Here is a 23,969-nt window from a genome sequence, read left to right on the forward strand (position 1 = left end):
TATGTCTTCACAGAACTGAAGTTTGTCACATTTTCTTTTTTTCCTTAACAAATTGTGGGCTCTTTCTCTTCATTACTTAATATAGAGTGATTCTGGGCTCTTGCAGAAACTGACGTGGTCCCATCATTTTGAAATCTTAGTATCACAGAATCATTTAGGTTGCAGAAGACCTTTACGATCAAGCCCAACTGTTAATTCAGCACTGCCAAGTCCATCACTATACCATGTCCCTAAGCACCGCATCTATGCATTTTTTGAACACCTCCAGGGATGGAGATTCCACCATGTCCCTGGCAGCCTGTTCCAATGCTTGATCACTCTTTTTTTTTTTTTTTCTTTTCAGTGGCTTCCACTTGCACTATGAACTATATGTTTGTATACTGAAGAGGCAATTGCGTTTGGGTCTTAAAATAAGTGAACTTGTATTTAAGGAGAAAATTTCTGCAGTTGAATGTTTTATAACTATTTAACATGTGATTCTGGTTTTATGTAAGGGTGGGAACGGGATATAGCAGCGATGTTCTCTAAATGATATTTTAAAGTATTTATTGGCAGGTCTGTCAACTGCAAAGTATTTCAGCAAATAAAGCCACTACGGTTTCAAAAGGTCAAATTCCGTGGTTTAGAGGTCCTTAAAGATGGATTTAGCTCAATTGTGAGGTGGAGTTGTGGTCAGTTTGGTACCCGTACTAATTTTAGGAATTCAAGCTATTCATTGGATTATGTAATAAGCCAAAAGATTTGGCAAAGATTCAGAGTAATTAATATGACTGAGACAATCAAATACAGCTTTAATATATAACTAAACATTTTAGGTTTGTTGCTGTGCCCATCGCTAAGCATTCTTACATCTGTGTGACATGTTAAGATAGGGAAGACATTTCCAGATTACTTTAACTGCATAAAAAGCTCTGCCGCCACAAGGGCTGGTGCCAGAATTGAGCAACTTCACAATTTAGATGTGAAATTAAAATTATAGTCCAATCATAAACTGGTGATATTTTGCCCAGCTAGTAATGAATGCCTGGCTTAGCAGTGGGAAAGGTATTTTGTAAGTCATGTTCCAAACTGCAGCTGTGTCTTCAGAAAGAGACTGATCTTGGTTGGCTGATATTGAGTAATAAATTGGGTGAAAGATACTAATTTTTTCTACTTGGACGGGGAAAAAAAAGTATTTTGAGCCTACTGGCCCTTTTGCTAAATATTCCAGGTTTACTGTCTCATACAAAGGTTAGGCAGATAGCTAAGCAAGGTGTGCTAAGATCTTACTATTCAATACGTATGTAGCGTATTTTATGTGATACAAAGCTCCCAATCTAAACCTAAGTTCAGTACAACTGATGTCATCACTGGAGAATGTGTTTGCAAGGTGTATTTACAAAATCATTAGTGGGGGACAGAGTACTGTGTAGGTGGGATAGAGGCGTAACAGCTTGTTACAGGTATTGCAGATTTTGCCGTGGGCACCACCTTGCTCGGGTTGCTTAATGAAGCCTGAAAAATAAGGTGAATCATTCACTCGTAGATACCAACCGTTTCTTCACCAAAGATAAAGCTTTGATTTTTGCTTGAAGAAACTTAGAAGGGAATTGCATGCCAGTCAGTTGTGCTCAGATGGCTGGTGTATTTTATGAAATTTAACTTTCTCTTGCAGTTTTCAATGTTTGCAATAGGTGGGTTGGCTTTTCAGATTACTCACGGCCCAAACTCCAATGGTAGTTCAGCTGTTCTTGATTGTGAATTTCACAGCTACTGTTAGTAACATGCTTCTAGTTTGATCTTCTTTGTGTTAAACATGTATTGGATTTTTTTTCCCCCACTGATTTGGTGTTTTTTTCCCCTCCCTCTGCCCCCCCTCTTTGTATCTTTTCTGATCTTTATCTGAATCTGCTACGGTTAGTTCTTTTTACTGGTGTTTGCACTGGCATCAAGGCACTTTGTTGCGACTGTAAAACAGCCGTAAACATGGTGCAGTGATTAGAGCCACATGAGCAATTAAGTGTTCCGTGTGTTACAGTTAGAGATTGTTATTAAAGGGAATCTTGCTACAATCCATTAATGACGGTATTTATAGAATAGTTCAAAGTGCATCTTCTCTGTAGCTAAGTTAACATCTGGATATTTGTGGTGTTGCGCAAGCTACGGTTGATTCAATAAATATGTAGTTGGTGCTGCTAGATGCCTTTAGATCTTAAACCTTTTGGGAAGTGTAAACACCAATGCGAAGAATGTCATCTTGAAATTCTTGCAGCATGTGTATTTATTGTTGGTAGCCACCTGGAACATCTAATCGGCTGTTGTCAACCTAATAGTTATTTACACGTACACTTAAAGATGAATGTATAAATGACTGTACTTCACGTCATGCAGAGGGAAAGTATTGAGTATGCAGACTGCACACTGCACTGTCAGAGAGCTTTTTTTAATGTGGCGGGACAGTGAAAGCTGCACGTTCAGCAGTCTGGCTGGGACGTACTTCAGAACGTACATCTGTATCCTTGTGCTGCCAAGTCAAAACTTTAAATCAATGTCTGGTACCAGCGTGCTGGTATCCAGTAATTACCTGTTACAAGATGTTGTAGTAATAACTTCATGTGCGTAGTGTCTTCTGTTAGGTCTTTGGTTTGTGAAGTCTTGGGATCTCTATGGCTGTTCTTTTTAATAAGAAATTCTTATATTTCACATTTTTAATAACAGTCACACACACAGCATTAAGGATGGTTTTGAGGATGAGTAACCGTTTAACTGCAACTGATGTCCTGACACAGCACTGTAACACCTACAAACGTCAGCATCTCTTCTTTTCCTTTCCACCAGGTTACCCTTGTTTCAGGCGAGTGCTTTTGCATTCTTAGCACCTGCTAGAGCAATACTCTCCTTGGAGAAGTGGAAATGTAATAATACAGGTAATTGTCATTGATTCTTGTTCAGGTTTAAGTAGCAGATGATGCAGATCACGTATAGTGCAACTGCCAAGCCTTTTGATCTGGAAACTGGAAGTAATGAGCAGGGAATGTGAAAAATTCTTTCCTTTTACAGTGTTAAAACTTTGTGCCTTGGAAAAAGATTCCTAAAAATGCCCTTGTGGAATTCCGTTTCTGGTTGGATTTTTTTTTTTTAATATAAAAAATGTTGACAAAAGAAGTCTAGCAATAGCATAAAACAATGATTTTGTTAACAATGTAGAGAAAGGCAGAAAGATTCCATAAATGTTCCTTTCTGGTATTTGGAAATGGTGAGTCCAGTTGGGTCCTTTTAATTTGAGTAGTAGGAAGGCTGAGCGATGTTCAGCATCATATCAAGACCGGTGTTTTTACCTAATTCATACCTGACAGGTTTTGCAGACCAAGCTTTGGATGTTTGTTTTGCCTTTTTCTTTGCTAACGTCGTCATCCTGCAAGGTTTTGAATGTATTTAGAGTGAAAATGTGCAGGAAAACTGGTTGGGTAGGGGGGTTTTGCTTTAATTTAAGTTAGAAAACTGAAATGGAAACAGCTCTGGCGGTTTTCTTCTTAATGGGGTGTAGTTATTCAGTAATAAGGCTGTGGGGAGTCCAAGACGGCAGTATAGAGAAGCAGGCTGCTTGCTTCTGACTGAAGTTCTTCCCAGGGGTCCTTTTGATTTTCTTAATTATTTACATTTATATTATGTATGTGTTTATACATCTCTCAATTCACTTACAGCCATTTAATTAGTTTTCCTGATGTTTTTTCTGTAGAAAACTTAGTTTTGAGCATTCACATTTTCTCACTGGGGGAGTCAGATTGAGCTACTGGGAAGTAGCACATGGGTTTCAGTGCCCAAGAGGTAAAGGCAGACTATGATGTGCTTTACTAGTGCTGGTTGTGCTGGATATTTATGTGCACCAAAATGTGCCAGTATCCTAATCCACGCCTTGTTGAAAGAAAATACTGTCTATTTTTTCCCACTACTCCCTTTGCTACTTCTTGCTACCTTTTAACTTTCAAAAGTTGTCAGATGGGGTTGTTACCACAAATCAATTCATCACTCAGTGACCTAAATTGGTGAACAACAAACGTTGGAGTGTGTGATTCCTAGTGTGCAGTTGAGTAAGTCTCCATTCATCCGTTTACTGGAATGGGTAAAGAATCCCTAATTGACCTTTCTTTCTGAAAGTTATGGGGTTTTTCCACTTTGGTACAGTGGGTAAAATTAGCGGTTAGCTCTTGGGGAATGTAAGCATGTTATTACTTGATTTGTAGCATTGCAGAACTTTTATTCTGTGGAAATCAAGGCTCCTTTGTCAGGCACAGCTTAAGGAGAGATTTATTTTGTATTAAAAGATGGTAAAGTGCCTGCAGAATAAAACCCGTGTTTTTGTTTTTTTGTTTTTGGTTTTTTTTGTAAGATATAACAGTTACAAACGGAACAACAGAACTGCTTCACACTGAGCACATCTGGTATCCCAGAATACGAGAGGTAATGTAGGAGTAGTAGCCTTTAGCTGTTTGATCTGTCTTGATTCCAGTTAAGTTTCTCACCTAACCATCTGTGTGTTCTCGTCTTGTAAGTTCGTAATGTCTTCTTTCACGGCGCTTTTCGTTTGAATATCTCCCTTTACTCATTTCATGGAAGTCTTCATTTTTCAACTTGTTCATTGCTGGACAGCAAATACAAGGAGTTAGTTACCACATTCCAAAAGATGCGCAGTAAAATGGGCAAGTGAGATGAATACTCTTCTTGTAACACTGAGATTTGCGCTCGCTGGTAGCAGTTCAGCTGCTACCAGGCCACTTGCCTGCTGTTGCTCTGTTCAGTAGGCTATCCTGTGAAAGGTAAACACGCAGTTAGCAAATCTGGTTCATTCCTAGGTGTCTTAGGTTGAAGACTATTCTGATAAGATGTTGATTCTCCCAAGAGGCTTGCTGAAATATATCAAGCTCCTTCTCCACTCGCAGCACTGTAGTCTGAACTCCGTCATGCTCTGCAGAGCCCAGGATGAGGGTTGTGCCCAGGCATCACACGAGAGTAGTAGATAGCATAGTCCAAATTAAGGCGTGTGTCATGGAATTTATCTCCCATCCCGTTGCTTTGGGCTGCAAACTTTTTCTTAATTAAAAACAACCCCTCTCTCTTCCCCATGTTCAAACCATAGCTACATCCTGCCAAGAGCCCTGCAGCCAAGAGGGCTGACAGTCTCCTGAGACCACAACGCTGCTCTATACCAGCTTCTAAGGAGCACTTGTGAACAATGCAGCATACACTCTGCCCCTAGGAGCTAGGAGCATCACCTCCGTGGCGCCACCAACCCTTGCCGTTCGATCTGAGAGCTTAAAGGTTAGCCTGGAACCCAGGTCTCCTGTCTGACAGTGTGATGTGCTATCCACACAACTACCAGACTGGCCCACTGGTCTGTTGTGTAATAGTTTTGTGGAGAAAACCATAAGTGTTATGCTTAAGCAATAAGTCACTTAAACCTAATGAGCTGTTTTATGACGAAAAAATTGCTGAGTTCTTCTGTGTCACTGAATTCTTTTAACTGCAGTTTGTAATCCAGAGCAGAAAAAGAAACGTTTGGGGTTTGCTTCTAAGATTTGACTGAACTGTCTCTTTCCCGTTCTTGTGTGTTCAGATCCAAGGTGCAATTATCATGTCCTCCTTGATAGAAGTGGTGATTGGTTTGCTTGGCCTTCCTGGCGCCCTGTTGCGATACATTGGACCTCTGACCATCACGCCAACTGTTGCTCTCATCGGCCTCTCCGGTTTCCAAGCTGCTGGAGAAAGAGCAGGCAAACACTGGGGTATCGCTATGTTGTAAGTACTCCTGGGTGTTCTTGGCTTGAGCCGGGGGCTCCTAGTCGGTAAGGCATCGGGCAGGAATTTTGGAGTGCCAGGGAAAAGCCAGGGTCTGCTTAGCTCCCATCCCAAAGATAGCATTGCAGCGCTCTGAGCGTGGAGAAACACCGTGTGCAGGAATGTGAGTGGGTCTGGGTCGGGTCAGCTGGCCAGTTGGGAATAAGGACACCAGCAACTTGAGGAGGCAGGAAAGGACAGTGGCTGAAAGTGAGGTATGGAGAAGAGAGAATTTTATAAAACATCAGTTGATCCGGGAGCCATTGGCTGGTTCCAATCCAGTGCTCTAGAAACGATGATTTAGCAAAACACTGGAGAGATTAGTGAGCAATTTCTGTTTCTGTTTTTATGATGTTGTTGTGTATGTTTCTTATTCTGCAACAGTGAGCAAATACCATTGGTACTAGTGATTCATCTGTCTTAACTGGTTTGCTTACCTACAGCTGAGAGAAATTTGTACGAGAGAGAGAGCATGTGTTATTTCCATGAATGCCATCAGTCAGTGAGGCATAAGTAGACAGATTTCTGTTCAGTAGACAGAAAGGCTTTTAGAGTGAGTGTCAGGGCGTGATGGTTGTGCTGCTGTAGGTATAGGTGCCAGAGAAATTAAAGACTTGAGATTAGTGGTATGAAAGGGAATAATGGAGAAAAATGAGTTGTGAGGAGGAGGCAAAAGCTTCCTGTGAGATGCTGCGGGTAACCAGCCAAATACAGATGGAACCCACATTTTAGGGAGAAGGAAATTGGCTGAAGCAGTTGCTCCGTTCAGTGTATAACGACCAACTTGGTGCTGGCTCTGGAAGCGGAAGGAATGACTTGATGAGATCAGATTCTGATCTGACTAATCTGTTTGCACAGTACTTTGAACATGTAAAGTATTCTGTAACTGCAGCTTATGATTAAAAAGGCTGTTTAATTCTCTTTTATCTTGGATTTTAGCATCATGAATATTTTTGTAATTCTATTATGTTAAGCTGCTGACCCAAAGGAAGGTTTTATTTTTCTGTAAAACAAATTATGTGCAAGTTGGGACTAACATTAAATCAATCAAGCAGACGTTTAGTGAATTGGACACAGAAACATGTAATTAAAGTTGACATTTTGCAGATGGAAAAAAATAAATCAATTTGGGAACAGGATTTAAATATTACCCAGTCAATAAGTATTTCTGGCTTCTGCCATGCAAAAATGTGCACTAGATTGTTGAAAATAACTCCGTAGCCATCTAGAGCTACTCAAAAGTAACTTGATCTCTACAAGATGTGGCACTTGAGACTGTCTTGACTGCTCTGATGAGATAAAAATACTGTATTGCACAGCAAAATAATACCTGTGTAAGAGCTATTATCCTGCATTAGCTGCAGAAGCTATTTGACAAGATTTTCGTGTTTCCCAAACAGTTTCCTGACCTTGCTTGTTCTGCCAGTGCCAAGCTGAAACCATTTAATCCATAAAACACAACGCATCGTGATCTGTTAAAAGGGAAATTATTCCTGAATTGGTCTTTGCCTGTAGATCTGGTGAACAAAACTGTTTCTTTGGGCATTTAATGCTTTGGTAATATTTTACAGAATGGCAGTAAGCCCCCCTGGCATGTAGCCAATCTAATACTACTTACCAGAATATAATGTTATTGAATTATTTACAGCTCTGTACTAAATAAATCAAAATACAAAGCCACCTGTCTTCAGGGCTAGCATGCCAGGATAGCTGCTGTTAGGGAGGGGAGCCTGTCTTGCCGTAATGGACTTCAGGAGGGATGCCAGAACGTTCCCTGAATGTAAGGAAAAGGTGCCTTTATCATTAGACTCTAGGTGGGGGTAAAGGCTATAAATGACACCCTTCTTGTGCAGAGCTCTTTGTTCCTGGAGACTGAGGGAGAAGAAAGCTCTGTTCTGTTTCTTACAGCCTGAAACTGATCTTGGATAGAAAAGGGAGGGAGGATTAAAATCCACCTTTTTTTTTTTTTTTTTTTTAAGTCAGCTGATAAAAACATAATCTCCAATTTCAGAGAAGCTTGGCTGCTTCAGACAGCTTGACTCTGTGTAGCCTTTTTAATAGCAAAACGGGTTTTGGCAATTTCAGAATTGAGCAACCTGCCCTGGCTTTTTATTTTTCATTGCAGAGGATACGTATTTTAGCTGTAGAATTGAATTAATTTTTAACATATAGAGGAGCTTAGCTGTGACGAGAGGGGAAGATGCTTAATACTTGAGGCATCTAAAAACTGTAGTAAACTGGGTTACTGGTGAACTGCAGTTGAGTGAAGTCTTGTTTTCTTAGGTTTTATTATGCTTGATTTAGTGCTGTTTGGTGAAAGATGCACATACCAAAAAAAGGGATTCTTAAGAACTGAAGAACTTCTCTTGACAGAAATTTTTAAAGTGCTTTGGAGTTTTCTGCAAATTCTGAAATGTAAAGATTACTGTACACTGGCCTCCAGTTTTCCTGTTTCTTCCTACTTGCTAGCAGCAACCTTTGTGCTTTATGTATGGCAGACCTAGACACACAGATGGAGTGAGTCAAAAAGACACAAGCAGCGCAGCAGTGTAGCTCTTTGCTAATGGGTGCTTAGCTCTGAAGATCTTTTAGTCTGATTAATTTTCCTAGTTTCATTTACCTGTTTGCTGCTGGCTATTTTTTGCAGCACTTTAGAATACAAATTATGTTGTTTCAGCTTTCATGGAATAATAATTTATTCAAAATATATTCTCTTATGATGCCTTGTCTTGTGCTGTATTTAAAATGTACGTTTTTATTTTTGTGTCTGAAGAGCCTGAGCAGGTTTGTGGTGAAGAGGGGGTTTTAACATGCTGGTGCTAATGACATGTCTCTCTTGTGCCACCCTCCTCCTCCTCCTTTTTTCTCAGGACTATTTTCCTAGTACTGTTGTTTTCTCAGTATGCCAGAAATGTCAAATTTCCCTTACCCATTTACAAATCCAAGAAAGGATGGACGGCATACAGACTGCAGCTTTTTAAGATGTTTCCTGTGAGTAGCTGAACTTGTTCTACAGTTAGAAAAAAACACCTCTTATTTGTGTTTTGGGGTTGGGGTGGGTTTTTTTCCCCCTTGGTTTTGATTTTTCGTAACAATACAATTGATCACAAAGGTGAGATAAAAGCTTAAATGAACTTAACTAAATGGCTCATTTACCACATGAAATGGTCTCATATTGTAGCCTTGCTGGATCCCATTTGGGTATCTGTCTCTGATGAAGAGTTTTTGGAGTGATGAAGATCATGGCAGGGGGGAAGGGGGTAGAGAAGGAGGTATGTTTATGCATGCAGTGAAAGCCTAGACTGAGCCCTCCAAAGAGGGATGGAGAGGTCGTTATCTTCTAGTTTTATGAAAGCCATGCTCCATTCCCCCGTGTGAAAGACCTCTTTTTATTTCTCTGGTAAAACTGAGATGAATTCACGAGTTTAAGTGCCTCTTTGGAGACTTTCCCATTTGTTACGGGAGAGAAGAGGCTTGCTCTAATTCTAAAGCTTTTGTAACAGCACCTTCGTTAGGGGCAGCAGGGAAACACCTAACAGATCTATTACAGGGTTTACTACTTGTTCAGACTTAAAACATCACTTAAGATCACGCTCAGATATTTGTGTAGTAGGTATTCTGTGCCGGAACAGTTTGCTGTTGATGAATACTGTCAGTGAGAGTTTATTTTAAACGTCTTTTTTCCTCCTCTTTCACAGATTATTTTAGCTATTTTGGTGTCGTGGTTGCTTTGCTTCATCTTCACTGTGACAGACGTCTTTCCCCCTGACAGTTCGAAGTACGGCTTCTACGCTCGCACAGACGCACGACGAGGAGTGCTTTTGGTAGCTCCGTGGTTCAAGGTTCCTTATCCTTGTAAGTATGTCAGGGTTTGAGAGCTGGTTTTGTAATAATACACCTGTGAATATAATTTGTGTTGTTTTCAGAAGCATTGCTATTTTTCTCACAGTACTATATTCTGATGTACTTCAGCATGCACTGATCTAAAGATACCATTGACGGGGGTGATGTTCTTTTTCTTGTTTTCCTCTTTGATTTGATACCTGAAGGTCTCACCCAAGAAAGACCTGAGTTTCTGAAACTTGAATTTGTAGAAGGCACTTGCAGGGTTTATCTGGGTAACTCTTGACCTCTAATAACATAGTGCGACCGTATGTTTAACGTGGATTTTCAGAGAATGGTTGATATATCTGCACTTGCCAATACTGTGGTGAGCTACTGTTAATGTTACACAATAAATAAGGATGGGTTACTACAACTCCTGTGGAGCTACCGAAGTCATTGATTCCTCTTCTCTAAAGAAGAGTAGTGCCTGAGTTTTCTCCGGCTTGATGCACTCCCCTGCCCCAAACACACCCATTCTTGAATTAGCACAGTGTTAAACAGCTACATAAACATGTCCCGACTTGCAGAAGTGGCACTGGAATTGGGCCGAAGGGCAAGTCAGAGAGTGCCAGTCCATGTTTATCAAAGGACAAAAAAGTATTTACAAGAGAACACAAAACGCTTTACGTGACATTTTGGGTGCTTGTATTCTTTTGCTGGCCACCTCTAAGTTTAAAGCTGTTGAAGGCTGTTTCTTAGGGCATGAGATAGAGTTGCACACCCTTGTGCTGCTCAGAAATTAATGGGGTAATGACAGAGAGTAATATTCTACTAGAATAGAATAATAGAAATTGTTAGGAATACCACTACGTTGTAATGAGGCAGCTTCATTGTGGTTTTCCATATGCTTTGGTTCTGATTAGTTTTTAAAAGAAACCACTTCTAAAGCAGTACTTGCAAAATGTATAATAGCTTTTGGGAAAGAAGAGGAGGAAAAGTTCTCCACCCTGATTAGACGTTTCTTATTTGTGAAGCCTTGTTCATTCACGTTTGTGTGACTTCAAGTTCCTTTTGTTGCAAGAGGCTCATCTATTTCAAAGAGATAAAAGCATCAAGGCAATTGCTGTGGAAAACCTGCCAAGCTTTTCTACAGGCTTAAATTAATCTTATTTTCTTTTCTACAAAAATTTGGAATTGGGAGGTGTTTGTGCAGTGATCATAGCTGGTTGTTGGCCATTCTCTTCAGTAGACTAGACTTGTAACCAAAGGCTGAGTTTTTAGAGCAATAATAATTAAGTGGCACTCGCCTCAGTGATCAGAATTGTTTTTTCACAAGCAGTAGTTCAAATTCCTTCCTTCTGAACAGGAGGAATTTTTTTGGTGGGGTTTAGGGTTTTTTGGGTTTTTTCCAAGCATGATCAAAGCAGCTGGTTAGGCGGTTTTTCCTTTGCTCCTTTCATCTACTTGAACTTGCCAGACTGTCTTACTGTGAAGGGAATTTGTTGATTCCATTGAAGATGAATAAATAATGTGGCCAGCAGGACCAGGGCAGTGATCGTCCCCCTGTACGAGGCTGCACCTCGAATCCCGTGTGCAGGTTTGGGCCCCTCACTACAAGGAAAGGGCATTGAGGTGCTGCAGTGTGTCCAGGGATGGGCAGCGGAGCTGGGGAAGGGTCTGGTGAGCAAGTCCTCTGAGGAGCAGCTGGGGGAACTTGGGGGGTTCAGCCTGGAGAAAAGGGAACTCAGGGGGGACCTTCTCACTCCTTACAGCTCCGTGAAAGGGGGGTGTAGGCAGGTGGGGGTCAGTGTCTTCTCCCAAGTAACAAGTGATAGGACAAGAGGAAACGGCCTCAAGTTGTGCCCGGGGAGGTTTAGAACTGGATGTTAGGAACAATTTCTTCACTGAAAGGACTTGTCAAGCATTAGAACAGGCTGCCCAGGGAGGTGCTGGAGGTCACCATCCCTGGAGGTGCTGGAGGTCACCATCCCTGGAGGTGCTGGAGGTCGCCATCCCTGGAGGTGATGAAAAGCCGTATGGATGCAGCACTTAGGGACGTGGTTTAGTGGCAGTGCTGGGTTAACAGTTGGACTTGATGATCTTAAAGGTCCTTTCCAACCTAAATGATTCTGTGATTCTATGAAATTGCTGTATGTTTTGATACTGAAATTTGGTTTCTGTGGCACAAGCAATTTCAGCTTCCTTTTCTTCACAGTTCAGTGGGGACTGCCGACGATTTCAGCCGCTGGAGTAATAGGAATGCTTAGCGCAGTTGTTGCTAGCATTATTGAATCAATAGGAGATTACTATGCCTGTGCCAGGTTGTCTTGCGCTCCTCCTCCACCTATTCATGCAATAAACAGGTATGTCAAAAAAAGAAATATTTTTCAATGTCTGAAGCTACTTTTTTATTCTTTTGGGGGTTTTTCATTGGGATAAGGCAGGAATGTGCTCTGAGATTAAGTGTTGCAATTAGGTCAAACACAAGGGCCAAGAATCTGAAATACAAAATGCAACTGTCACATTGAATTATTTTGTTGCAAGTGTAGTGTTGGAAACGTAGTTCTTTTCCTGCTGGATTCCATGGTGGTTAATAGTTCGGTTTCTGTAGGGGCAGAACCCTAAATTGGTTCTGGAATTGGGGTAGCTTGTAAAATTCACCTGAAATGCAGTTTTAGAAATAAAGAGCAGCTCTGTTTGACTTGGAATTATTCTATAATTTCCTTGGTTTAATAATGTGGATTCCTAAGACATAGAAAACAGAACTCAAGTTTGGTTTCCAGGTGTCTTGGAGCTTGAAACATGAATTATAGTAATTCATGTGGGACAGATGCCGTAACAGACCCCCACGTAGCATGTGGTCATAAAGCACCATCTGATGCAAGTCTATGCTAATACAAGTTTTAATCTTTTTTTTTTCTTCTTTTTTTTTTTTCTTTTCTTTCCCTCTTTTCTTTCCCTCTTTTTTTTCTGTTTGGGGTTTACAGAGGGATTTTTATTGAGGGTCTGTCCTGTGTTCTGGATGGAGTATTTGGGACAGGGAACGGATCCACTTCTTCCAGCCCTAACATTGGTGTCTTGGGCATCACGAAGGTATGTACTTTACCTCGATTACTCAGTGACTTGAGTGTTTTGTCTCCTCTGGCAGATGGCTTACACCATTTTCATGTTTCACAATGTGATCCTCTTCCAAGAAACCATACTACTTAGCACTTTGTGCAGGCAAACTTTACACAGCATTCTGAATTAGATAAATTTACCTAACTTGTCCATACCAGCCACCGACTAACGGAAATGCGTTCTAGATAAGGACCTCAAAAATCTGATTTTTATTTGGAGTAAAGGGCAGTTAGAAAACCTACATAAAGGAGATGATGCTAAATAAGCTATCCCTTTGCAAAGCAAGAAGGCTTAGGGTGTTTTGAGTGGAGGCATAAACGTGGTAAACTGTATAGAAATTGATACTCTTTTGGATGTGTTGGCTCTGAAAGCATCGCTAGAGAGCTGCCTGACTTTAATGTCTCACTTGACGACACAATGAAAGGCAACTTGACGTCCTTGGGCTTTATCTACGTGTGTATTAAGACATTACGCTGACACAGCTAGAACAGGAACTGTAGTCAGGGTAACTTCAAAGGTACACGTACCCTAAATATCTGTTTCTGTTACGATAGGTTTTTAAGGCACTGAGCGTGCTTAGGGGATTACATATATTTTGGGTTGTAATTCAGCAAAATATATAAGCACTTGAGGAGTTCCTTTGTTCACTTGTGGAACTGGATGTGTGCTGGAATGCTTTGCTGAACAGGGAGACCTTGGACTGCAGATGGATTTGCCCGATATTGTTAATGTAACCTTGTTAAGAAATATCAACAAAACTGGTAAGGGTAATTTATGTTGTAAATATGTACATCTTGTTGTGTTTTTCACTTGGAAGCTATAAATCTCCTTTATGCTTACAAGATAGAAAATATATGCTCTCCGCTTACAATAACTCATCCCTGTGACTTAATCAAATATAGATGATGAATTTATCTTCAGCCATTTTTTTTCTGCACAAAGGGTGATTCTTTTCAGGTTTAGGGTGGAATATAATATAATGTACTAATAGCACCATCTGCTGTCCGTAGAAGTCTTCCATTCAGCTGCTGATGGAAATTTCCTAGAAGAAATCTTCGTTAGAAAAATCCTTAAAGAAAGGGGTTTTCTGTTCTGCTTCCTTTCTGTTGTTACTTCATAGGAGTTGATATGAATTAACAAGCACTATTTTCTTAACAGTCCACAGAAATGAGTGTACGTTTTGCTTTGGAACAGTGGAAAATGAATGAAGTGGCAGCTGTTACAGAGAACAGAGTTAACTACAGTTAGGTTTGTTCAGAGCACATGATGGAAGAGTGAATATGCCTTATCCAGAACGGCCCAGCTGGATGGCTGTGCTCCAGTTTTTGTCTTGTTTTTTCTTGTCTGCATACTCATTCCTAAAAACCTAATAGTTTTTCAACTTCAATTTATATCAAAATAGATTTTTGGCATGTAGACACTCTGCTGTTTATCTGGGAGAGGAAATCTCTGGTGCTGATGAGTAAAGACTACATAGTCGCGGTGATCCCATGATACCAGTTCAATGTTTGCAGAGGCATTTACCTCCCTTGAAAGCAGTAAACGATTACGCTTGGAATTTAAATTGGAGGCTTCAACTGGATATAAATACTGCAAACTCTTGGAGTTAGCCTATGAGCAAATTTTATTTGATGAGAGACGAATCAATGAAATCTGATCAGTTGGGGCAAAAGTGTAGGTGGCTTATGCCATAATGTTGATGATGAAATGGACACTCCAGTTAAGGTACTAGGTGCCTTACCATGCTCTTCACAATCATCACATAAAGTGTCTGTATGAGTGCCTGGAATAAATATGTAGTTTGAGCTAAATGCTGACCAGGGTGCTTTCAGTAGCTTTCAAAAGGAGCCTAATTTGTTTGCCTTGTAGTGATTGAGTGTTTGCATAAATAAATGTCGCTATCATGCAGATTTTTTAAAGAACCTGCCTCTTTCATGCAGGATGATAATTTTAGAGCAAGATATGGGTACTCCTGAGGAAATGAATCTTTATAAAAAATAGAGGAAGGTGCAAGCTGACTTCTGTTGTTATGCTAGGGAACAGTCGCGACTTACTGGTGTAGCTTCTGTTTGTAGGTTAAACACATCTCACCTGAGACTTAAGCAGTAAAGAATTAAGACAAAAGAAGTACTTTTATCCTAAACATCCTTACTGTAACATTTTTTTTTCTCGTTTCACTCATTTAGCGCAGTCACACATGATTAACAAATTAATATCTCCTTCTTGAAGCTTATTACTCTGTAACGGGAGACCTACGAAGGGCTTTGCTAGAATCCGCCTTACCAGTGTAACAGGGTATTTTTTTGGCCCTGGTGCACCTCTTACACAAGTATAACACTATTACAATGTCAACCATTCAGGTTTATCAGCTGCCACTACAACATATAGTGCCAGAGCGATACTGCCCAAAGTTTGAATGCTCAAAATAAAAATGGGAAGGAAGCGTAGGCACTTGGTTTCACAGTGTTAGCACAGCCATGGTTTGCATGTGAAGTGAATTCAGTTGTGATCTCAGAGAGGGATGATAAAAAATCTGTTGATAATCTCTGGCTAGCAAGGCTGCGTCTCCTTCAAGTGAGCTGCGTGGTAAGTTGTGGTAGGTGCGTATCAGGTGAACTGCTAAATACGTTCTTGTGTAAAAGGGCAACAGCGCATGGATATTTTTTTTTTTTTGCGTTACAATTGATCTCTGAAATCTCTCCTAGTTATTTTCTGTCTGTTTTCTTTATTGTAGATGGCGCTGCACCACACCTCATGGCTATTGTGGCTATAGCAGTTACAGATGGTTTTAGAGATGACTTAATGAAAACAAAATCAAACGAAGCTATGTTAGAATTGGAGGGCAGCCATGTACGGCTGAGCCCTCCAAAACATTTGTAAAGGATCTGCAGCCTGTTTTAACACCACGAAAAATATGCATGGAAACTGGAAAAGAAGTTTTAAATGGAAAAGGCAATAATAAAAAAAAATAAATAAATGCAAGGCATGAAGTTGTACTAAGTGTGGATTTCTTCTTTCCTTTTTGTTCTCCTGCAGGTTGGAAGTCGCAGGGTTATTCAGTACGGGGCAGCCTTCATGCTCTTGCTTGGGATGGTTGGCAAGTTCAGTGCTCTCTTTGCATCACTGCCTGACCCCGTGCTTGGTGCCCTCTTCTGCACTCTCTTTGGTAACGTATGGGAGTTTTTTTGCTCCTCTTTGTGTGCTGTGTGGCTGTATCTTTTTACTCTAGTGCTGTGTTTATATGTGTGCCCCTAATTTTTTTGTGAAGAAAAAGACTATATAAAAGCTGAGACTTGTTTTGTTTTTATTTAGGGATGATTACAGCCGTGGGTCTGTCTAACCTTCAGTTCATAGATCTAAATTCCTCTCGCAACCTGTTTGTACTGGGATTTTCCATTTTCTTCGGACTTGTCCTTCCAAGCTATCTCAAACAAAATCCACTGGTCACAGGTATTTTTGATCATTTACTTGAAGTGTACTTTTACCTTGCACTCATATGCAAAGTACATGTAAATACCTAGTAATATAAAGGGTAAATAAGAGAAAAAAAGTATTATGGAGACAGCAGAAGCTATGGATTAGAAGACAGGTGTGTTCAGAGGGGAGTTAATTGAGGTATTGAGACCTGGATTGGATGTTTTGGTGGGGTACATCTGAAGTTGTCCTGCTTTCTCTGGGTACAATTATAGATCAATGAAAGCAGGTGACTGGCAGGAAGACTGGACGGGCAAAAGACTGAAAGGGTGAATCTCGCTTGTAAATGATGTTAAAAAAATAGGGAGAAATACCAAGGTAGAGCTTGGAAGCTAGGAATTTGTTGGGGTTTTGAGATTTGTCATTGTAGACATGTTCTAAATCTGAATTTTAATGAACTCAGTTTCAGACTTTTAGCCAAATTATAGTTTTGGTGACTTCAGGGAGAAGGTTTTCTATTTTAATACTGCCTTCTCAATAGTCATCGTCGCAGTGCATGTCACCAAAGGAACACTTAATTTGTTTGGGTTTGATTTTGGTTGTTGGTGGGGTTTTTTTTGAAGGAAATATTAACTAACTTTTTATAGCCATCACTTCAGAACCAGAGTTAATTGCATATCTAACCTACTTGAAGTAGTTCAGGAAAGTAGATCATTCAAGCAGGGTTAGGCAATGAAATACAAATACGGTGTTCTTCTGTGAATAGGTCCTGTGAAGTCTTGTCCTTTTTAAAAAGTAAAGGTTTATAAAAGGAATTACTTCAATCCATGTGATTTTACATTATGAACGCTTCTCCTTTTCCAGTTTTGTAGTTTTTCTATTTAGTTTAGAGTTAAGCAGTTGCATCTGCAGTGGAAACTAAAGTGGCATTTCATGACATTTTTATAAGCAACTGAAAGTTCATGTAGTTAGGTTTTGGAAAAGAAGCAGTACCCACGGTCAACTACACTAGGTGAGGACTCTTCTGCATCTCTTCCCATGTGGTTTTAAGAGTCCTGTTTGAGCAGATTCCTCAGTGAACTCAGTAGCAGGTTTTCCTGGCTGACCTGCATTGTAAATCAGTAGGATGTGTGTATATACATGCAGTAAAAATTCTAAATACTTTTTCTTTCTGTTCTAGGAATAGCAGGCATTGATCAAGTATTAAACGTTCTTCTCACTACAGCCATGTTTGTCGGTGGCTGCGTTGCATTTATTTTGGATAATACCATTCCAGGTCAGCATTTTATCTGAAATAATAATGGCTTTTCTGAGTGAAGATAGCACAGCATTTTATGGAGGCACATGAGGGAGAAATTACTGCTTTTGTTGTTGACTTCTTTAACGCCTAGAGCAGACTGCTTAACACCTGCGTGCCTCAGTTTTCTTGAGAACACTTTGAATCTTTTTCAGGTTAAGGTCTCCTTCCTATTAAATATACAAAATAGCTGATAAAAATCGAATCAGAATAGTTGTCTACAGAAGACAGAGTAAAAATATTTTAAAGATCCAAACCTGCTTCCGTTCATTTGAGAGGAAAAATTTGCCTCAACTTCCAGTAACAAAATAAAACAGATAATGGCCATTTCCATTCAACATTTTTTTCCCCTCTTCCTGCCTCTTTGAGGAGTCTAGAAGATCTTTCTGGTACTTTGCTGAGCATGGTGTCTGTGATTTGGGGGTTTCTTTCTTTGCTTAACCTCTGCTAGGGGGGCGTGTGTGTTTACATAAAGATATTCATGTATATATAACTTTTTTTCCTCCTTTTATTTTGACTTCTAGGAAGCCCAGAAGAAAGGGGAATACGGAAATGGAAGAAAGGGGTTGGTAAAGGAAGCAAGTCACTGGATGGCATGGAAACATACGATTTGCCTTTTGGCATGAACTTTATTAAAAAATACAGGTGTTTCAGCTTTCTGCCCATCAGCCCTACCTTCATGGGTTACACGTGGAAAGGCTTCAGGAAGAGCAGTAACTGCAGGAGTTCAGATGAAGACTCAGAAGCTACAGTATAGCCTTAGTTGAAATTATATTATCTAGTTGTAGTAAAAGATGTATTTGCAGTTTCTTGCTGATTAAGAAGCATTAAAGTATATGTTTTGTATATCTGCATTTAAATTCTGGAACCAGAGCTGAGACGGATTTAAACAAAAAGAAAAAAAAAAAAAAAAAACAACAAACCACACACACAAAAAAAAAGCTTTCCTGTTGTGGGTGATGGTAGCCAGATCTAGTGTCTCTGGGTCAAATTTGCAAATGCTCCTCTCTTTGATTTTCAAAAGCTCTAGATACCTGCGCACCTCAGTCGTATTTTAAATGGGGCTTAGGTTCCAGAAGTATGTAGGTGCTATTGGAAAATGTTACTTTAAATGGTGATTTTATTTAAAGTCATCGATGCTGGCATTTTTGGCGCGTTCATTGCTGGCAATGTTAAGTTACGCCAGAAAATTTGAATCCTGTGAGAAGGAAGAGGGGGGATTGAAAAAAAAGGGGGGAAAAAAAATTTACTTCTAATAATGTCAAATCCCATATAGATTGTTTTCCACTCATGATTTGCACATTCCATATTTTCAGCCCCCTGGAAACCAGACTCGGTTGGTGCTGGCAAATGATGAGAGTATTTTCTTGAATTACCGATAGTTCAGTCAGATGTCGGCTGTTAAGACAAAGTTTCTTTCATAATTTTGCTGACAAAACCACACGACCGGCTTCTGATAGCTTAGTGCTGTAGAAGGAATCACTTATTTCAGGTCAGTTCGTATTTTTAAACGTTTGCTTTTTCTGCCTGGCATTTAACCACCTAATTACAGTGTCCAGGTGCAGGTTTTCTTTTAAAGGGACCCACGTAGCTTGAGTTTCACAGGGATGGGAGATGTTTAACTTCCAGGTGGCACCCGGTAACAGTTTTTACAGTGCAATGCCTGTATTCAGCAAGACGTTTCCTGGACAAAAATGCTAATTTGTTGAGCAGTTCTAAGCAATTAACACCTGTATCCATGCAGCTTTCCCTGCAGGGAAAGCCATGCGGTCAAAACGCTGCCGGCATTCTCTGGTTTGGAACTGTGCAGAATTTTCTTGATCGGATATCGAAAGCTGACGCCGCTTATGAGTGGCTTACGTTGCGTGGCCTCTTTCTTCTCTCTTTGTGAGGCTTCTGCAGAAGCTCGTTAGTGCTGTGGAGGTGATCTTGGAACAGCAGAGACACTACATTTGATGTCCTCATCCACTGGATGGTTTAACGGGTATTGGGTCCAATCAGGGCACCATTCAGATTTTTTTTTTTTTTTTTTTTCCTGGAATAGTCTCAGCTCTGATGTTATGTGGGTGTTCATGCTCATCATGCATTCATAATTTAAAGTTTTATTCATGTTTAATGTTCTTACTATTGCAAGTTAGTTTTAGAGTTCAGTGTGGCCCCAAAAAGCATTTTCAAGCTGTGGAGATCATCAGGGAAATGTAGTGTAATGTAATTTCAAGGCCAGTATGCTCTACGGTGCTTGCGTTTTGTATTCCTGGAAAAAACATAACAGTAGATCCTGTAATTCACTAATATATTTATCCAAGTTTTGACTACTGGACAGGAGCGCAGGAACTCTGTTTTCTCTGAGTCTACTTCCAGGTGAATTTGTTATTGGTTATTGAAGCATGGAAGGGTCGGGGTGGGGAGGGCGAGGAAAGAGCTTAACAGATCAGTACTGAATAGTGTAGAGTCGGAATGATTCCATTGATATCGTTCTCAGCATGCCATGGCTGTTTCCAGAAACTATTTTATACCGCTTTTTCCATAACAAAGCATGTGTTTGTTCCTGCTTCAGGGAACTTTCAGTAGTTTGCAGTCTTGGTGTCAATTGGACTATCTCAAAAGCTGGTCGGAAAAGTTATTGTGTAGTAGACAAGGTTAGCTTGCCTGTGAAACAGTCATTTTTATCATTCTTAAATTTTTCCTCTTCAGGTAGTAAGGTGTTAGATTTCCACATCCACCTGCAGATAGTTTGAGTGCGGAGACCTCTAATCAGTGGCACGAAGCTTCCAAATTTCCCAACTTTGTGCGCAACCAAAGATGTGTGGGAGACATGGGGGAGCTAAATATATATAAATATACATATATATATATAAAAGGAAAAAAAAAAAGCCACCTATGTATGGTGGTTGTAATGATGTAAAATGCCAAAGTTGGTTATCTATAAATGTTGAGAAAGAGAGGCAAAAGTTTTTTGTCCAAACCAGTGCCACCTCAGAAATACTGAAGTGTCAAGGCCAGCGATGCCGCCGGGCACAGTGCAGCAGTGACACTCGTGTCCCAAGGCTGTTCTAGCTTCTCCCCCCGGTATCCTTTTGATAAGTTAAATGCTTACGCAGTCAAGAGACAAGGCGATGGGGAATAGCATTTGTTTTCTCTCACCTTTGGCTGTGGTGCTCCGTGTTGCCTTCACTTGAGAATTGCCAAGATGCTTCAGTCAAATTACGGGGCAACGAATCCAGCGGTATTTTTTCCTCTCTGGAATGGAACACCACTCCTTTCCTGCAGCGTAGGAAAGACTGTCCGCGTAGGTGAAGTCCGATTGCTCTCTTTTAACTGTTGGATTTAATTCTTTTTGTGACTTCGGGTCCTATCGTGTCGATTCTGTTGACTGGCTGAGAGAAGCGCGGTAGCATTCAGCCGGCGCGTTTGCTTTTCCAGCCACTTCCCTCGGTAACACTACACGAAGTAGCGGTGGTCAGCAGTCATTTTTGTAAACAAATTTGTGTACGTAACACCTCTCCCCGTCTTGCTAGGAACACGAACGGTTAAAGATGAGCCTCGGTTTTGCAGAGGAGATGCACTGAAGCACCTGTAATATATAGTGAGGGGTTACAATGGAGTCATTGGCAGCACCTTGAGCGTGCAGGGCGCGCAGCAGCTGCACCGGGGCTATTGCTGGTATTTTGCTCCCCAGCGCCGAGGGGTGAGCAAAGGACGGAGCTGATGCATGGGTGCCTTGGAAAGAGCAGCTCTCCTTTGCCTTTCCAATGCACCTGACCCCATCCCAGCGCTGCCACCTGCAGAAGTTGCGTTGCTTTTCGTTGTGAGGGTGACATCTCTGAATTTCCCCCAGTTTTGTGCACCTGCAGCAGGTGATATCCTTGTCCCATGTCCGCTTTTCTGCGCTGGCATGGTAGTGGCAGTTGGGAAATGCCCTGGCCGGGGGGAGCACAGCGTGCAGCAGCTGCTGGCAGATGCCCTGCAGAGGATTAACTGCAGTTTCAAAAAGCGTTTAAATACTTCGTGTTTGCTGGTTACGTCCAGGCTTTGATGCGTAAGGGTGGCTGGATATAGAAATCTGACCGTAAATGCAGTACTGTATTTTTCCTATAGATGTTATTGCCTGCCTTTAAACTGCTAAGCTAAACAAAACCACATAGGGAAGACGACACCTGAGAGATGAGTTAAGAGGCGATGAGATGTTTCAACCAAACTTTTAAGATGGAAGGGCAAATATTCATGGTAGAAATATCATTTTGTCATATCAAAGATGGTATCAATGTATGCAAAACAAAATAACTTGGGACTTTTGATATTCTATTGTATTTTTTTTAGGTTAAATTAAGAATTCTTGCTAACATGCTGAAACACGTTTTCTAAAGCAAATACTTGCAAATTATACCTATAGAAATTTAGATTTCATAGCTAACAGCTATGGCTGATTAATGTTGTCATATTAGAGTGCGTTGGCGGAGGAACTTAATCAGGTACCTCGCTCAGAAAGTTCAAACTTCAAACCCAGAATTTGCTTTATGCCTTTTAATACTGATTTTAAATATGGCAACTTGGTTTGTACATGAATATTGCAGTATTTTATTTCCATATATTAAAAATAACATTTCCACTCAGGATAAATGATCGCAGTTTTCCTGGGAGGGAGTGGTATGATTGTCATGACAATGTCATGTGATGGTAGAATTTCTTCATTGACGAATCTATAGTAGTTGTGTATACTTTATTTACCCATGTTTATGTTTCTACCAAAAAACTAAAGGGTTTCTTTATTGTTCATCTCCCTACTGAGATCTTGGTACTCCCGATGCAGAATTGGCGCTTGCAAACTGAAATCCTCAGTACTATTTATACCACAAGGAGCATCAGTGAGTGCAACCGGTCATTTGTAGCATTGCATCGTTCATAAAAAGTGTGGAAAACCTCGTCGTTTGTGGTATAAACAGCAGTCCAGGCACACGTGGTTTAAACCCGCCGGTTTCTAATGGTTTGAGCGAGCCGTTGGATGCCTGCGCGCGATCTAAAACAACCTGTGCCTCACACGATTTGTATATCGATGTAGAAAATGCATGTGTGACAGACCAGCACAACCTACGGCGTTTCTTTTACGTGGCCTTCTTAAACCAGAAGCGATTTTTTTTTTTTTTTTTTTTTTGGGGGGGTGGGGGGTGGGGAGCGTTGGGTTACTCATTTTTGCAGAAAATGTCCCTCTCGGTGCATGTTTCTTAGTCTTTCTTAAGGCTAATGGCCTTTTCGGCCGTGGGACGACAGGTACTCTGTGCTCTCATGTTTATATCGTTGCGATAGGTCATTGCAGTATTGGAGGAGGCCACGAGTTTGCCAGTGTTTCGCTTCTGCCCATGAGTCTATACGGCTTAGTGCTGGGCTGCTTTTGGGTGTTGGGACCCGTGTTCAGAGCCATCCCAAATATTCCTGTCTAGTTCTGATTTGACTGTGACTGTGCATCGTCATCCGTACATATTGATATGAGAGATATATTTAGAATTGCCTTGTGTACTATCTGGCATTTACTGCATCTTTCCAGGTAAATCATCATCTTGCTGCCAGTCCAAATTATTGTACTTTTGTCTGTTTATAACAACCTTTGGCGTAACAAACTATTGACTGTTCTTAGGCAGTGGGGATAAATATGATTTTTTTCCATGACTTTTTGTGACTGTCTTTGGCTGTAAAACTTTTTTGTTAAACAGCAAGAGGTTTTTTGTTTTGTTTTGTTCTTTTTTTTGGTTTTTTTTTGTTTTTTTTTTTTGTTCTGAGATGTGTAATTCTTTCACGGAGTTTTTTTTATTTCGTATTTTTTTTCTAACATTGCTTCATTAAACAAATATTTAAAAATGTAATATTTGGACCAGATGTTGTGAATAATAGTAGATAAAGCTATTTTATTCTGTATTTTTAAAGCTGTTCAGTATAAATAAACGCGGGCATAGATGCAACTTGGCAGCGTGGTGTTACACTTCCTTTTAAACATCGCCTCTGAAGGAGGATCCGTGGGCTGGGAATCTAGGTAATGTGAAGACCGAGCATCTCTTCTCAGCAAGTGCCACCCAAAACCCAACCCCCAGGCGTCATCCTGACCCTTTGCAGCTCTCAGTCCAAGCTTGTACCACAAAGACACATTAAATTTCCTTGATTTACTTGGAAGAGGCGCCACTTACTGCCCGCACCTCTTGCTTGCTCCTGTCCCTGCTTTCAGCTGAGGCACCTCCGCGACCTTCTGTGTGGGGACCTGTCCCCTCTCCTTGGGCAGCCAAGGGGCAGCAAAACTCCCAGTAAAACCAGGTTGCACAGTCAGCGCTGATGTGTTTGTGAGCAATGTCCGTGCAGCAGAATTCCCGTGACTCGCTTCCTAATTAAAAACCAACCTTCAAGCTCTCTTAGTACACTGAGCTTTGAGTTGTGCTTCTAGTCAAGAATAGGAGCAGTTAGCAAGAAGAGAGAAAGAGCCTCCGGTTTAAGGTAAAGCCTTAGGATTGGGAAT

The 23,969-nt window shown here is 40.7% G+C and overlaps 1 protein-coding gene across 4 annotated transcripts in view; it reads left to right on the top strand.

Moving 5' to 3' along the window:
• SLC23A2 (solute carrier family 23 member 2) overlaps nt 1-23,424 on the top strand; it is a 59,716-nt gene extending 36,292 nt beyond the window's left edge. For all 4 annotated transcript variants that reach the window (XM_040617896.1, XM_040617893.1, XM_040617895.1 and 1 more), the window contains 11 exons: nt 2,818-2,906; nt 4,370-4,440; nt 5,594-5,775; nt 8,685-8,805; nt 9,513-9,669; nt 11,855-12,002; nt 12,627-12,732; nt 15,796-15,925; nt 16,072-16,209; nt 17,354-17,449; nt 17,995-23,424. In XM_040617896.1, coding sequence (XP_040473830.1) covers nt 2,818-2,906; nt 4,370-4,440; nt 5,594-5,775; nt 8,685-8,805; nt 9,513-9,669; nt 11,855-12,002; nt 12,627-12,732; nt 15,796-15,925; nt 16,072-16,209; nt 17,354-17,449; nt 17,995-18,227 — 1,471 coding nt within the window. In that variant the 3' untranslated portion in view covers nt 18,228-23,424. The remainder of the gene's footprint in view (nt 1-2,817; nt 2,907-4,369; nt 4,441-5,593; nt 5,776-8,684; nt 8,806-9,512; nt 9,670-11,854; nt 12,003-12,626; nt 12,733-15,795; nt 15,926-16,071; nt 16,210-17,353; nt 17,450-17,994) is intronic.
• Nucleotides 23,425-23,969: the final 545 nt, after the last annotated feature.

Source organism: Falco naumanni, chromosome 19 (genome assembly GCF_017639655.2).
Source record: "Falco naumanni isolate bFalNau1 chromosome 19, bFalNau1.pat, whole genome shotgun sequence".
NCBI lineage: Eukaryota > Metazoa > Chordata > Aves > Falconiformes > Falconidae > Falco > Falco naumanni.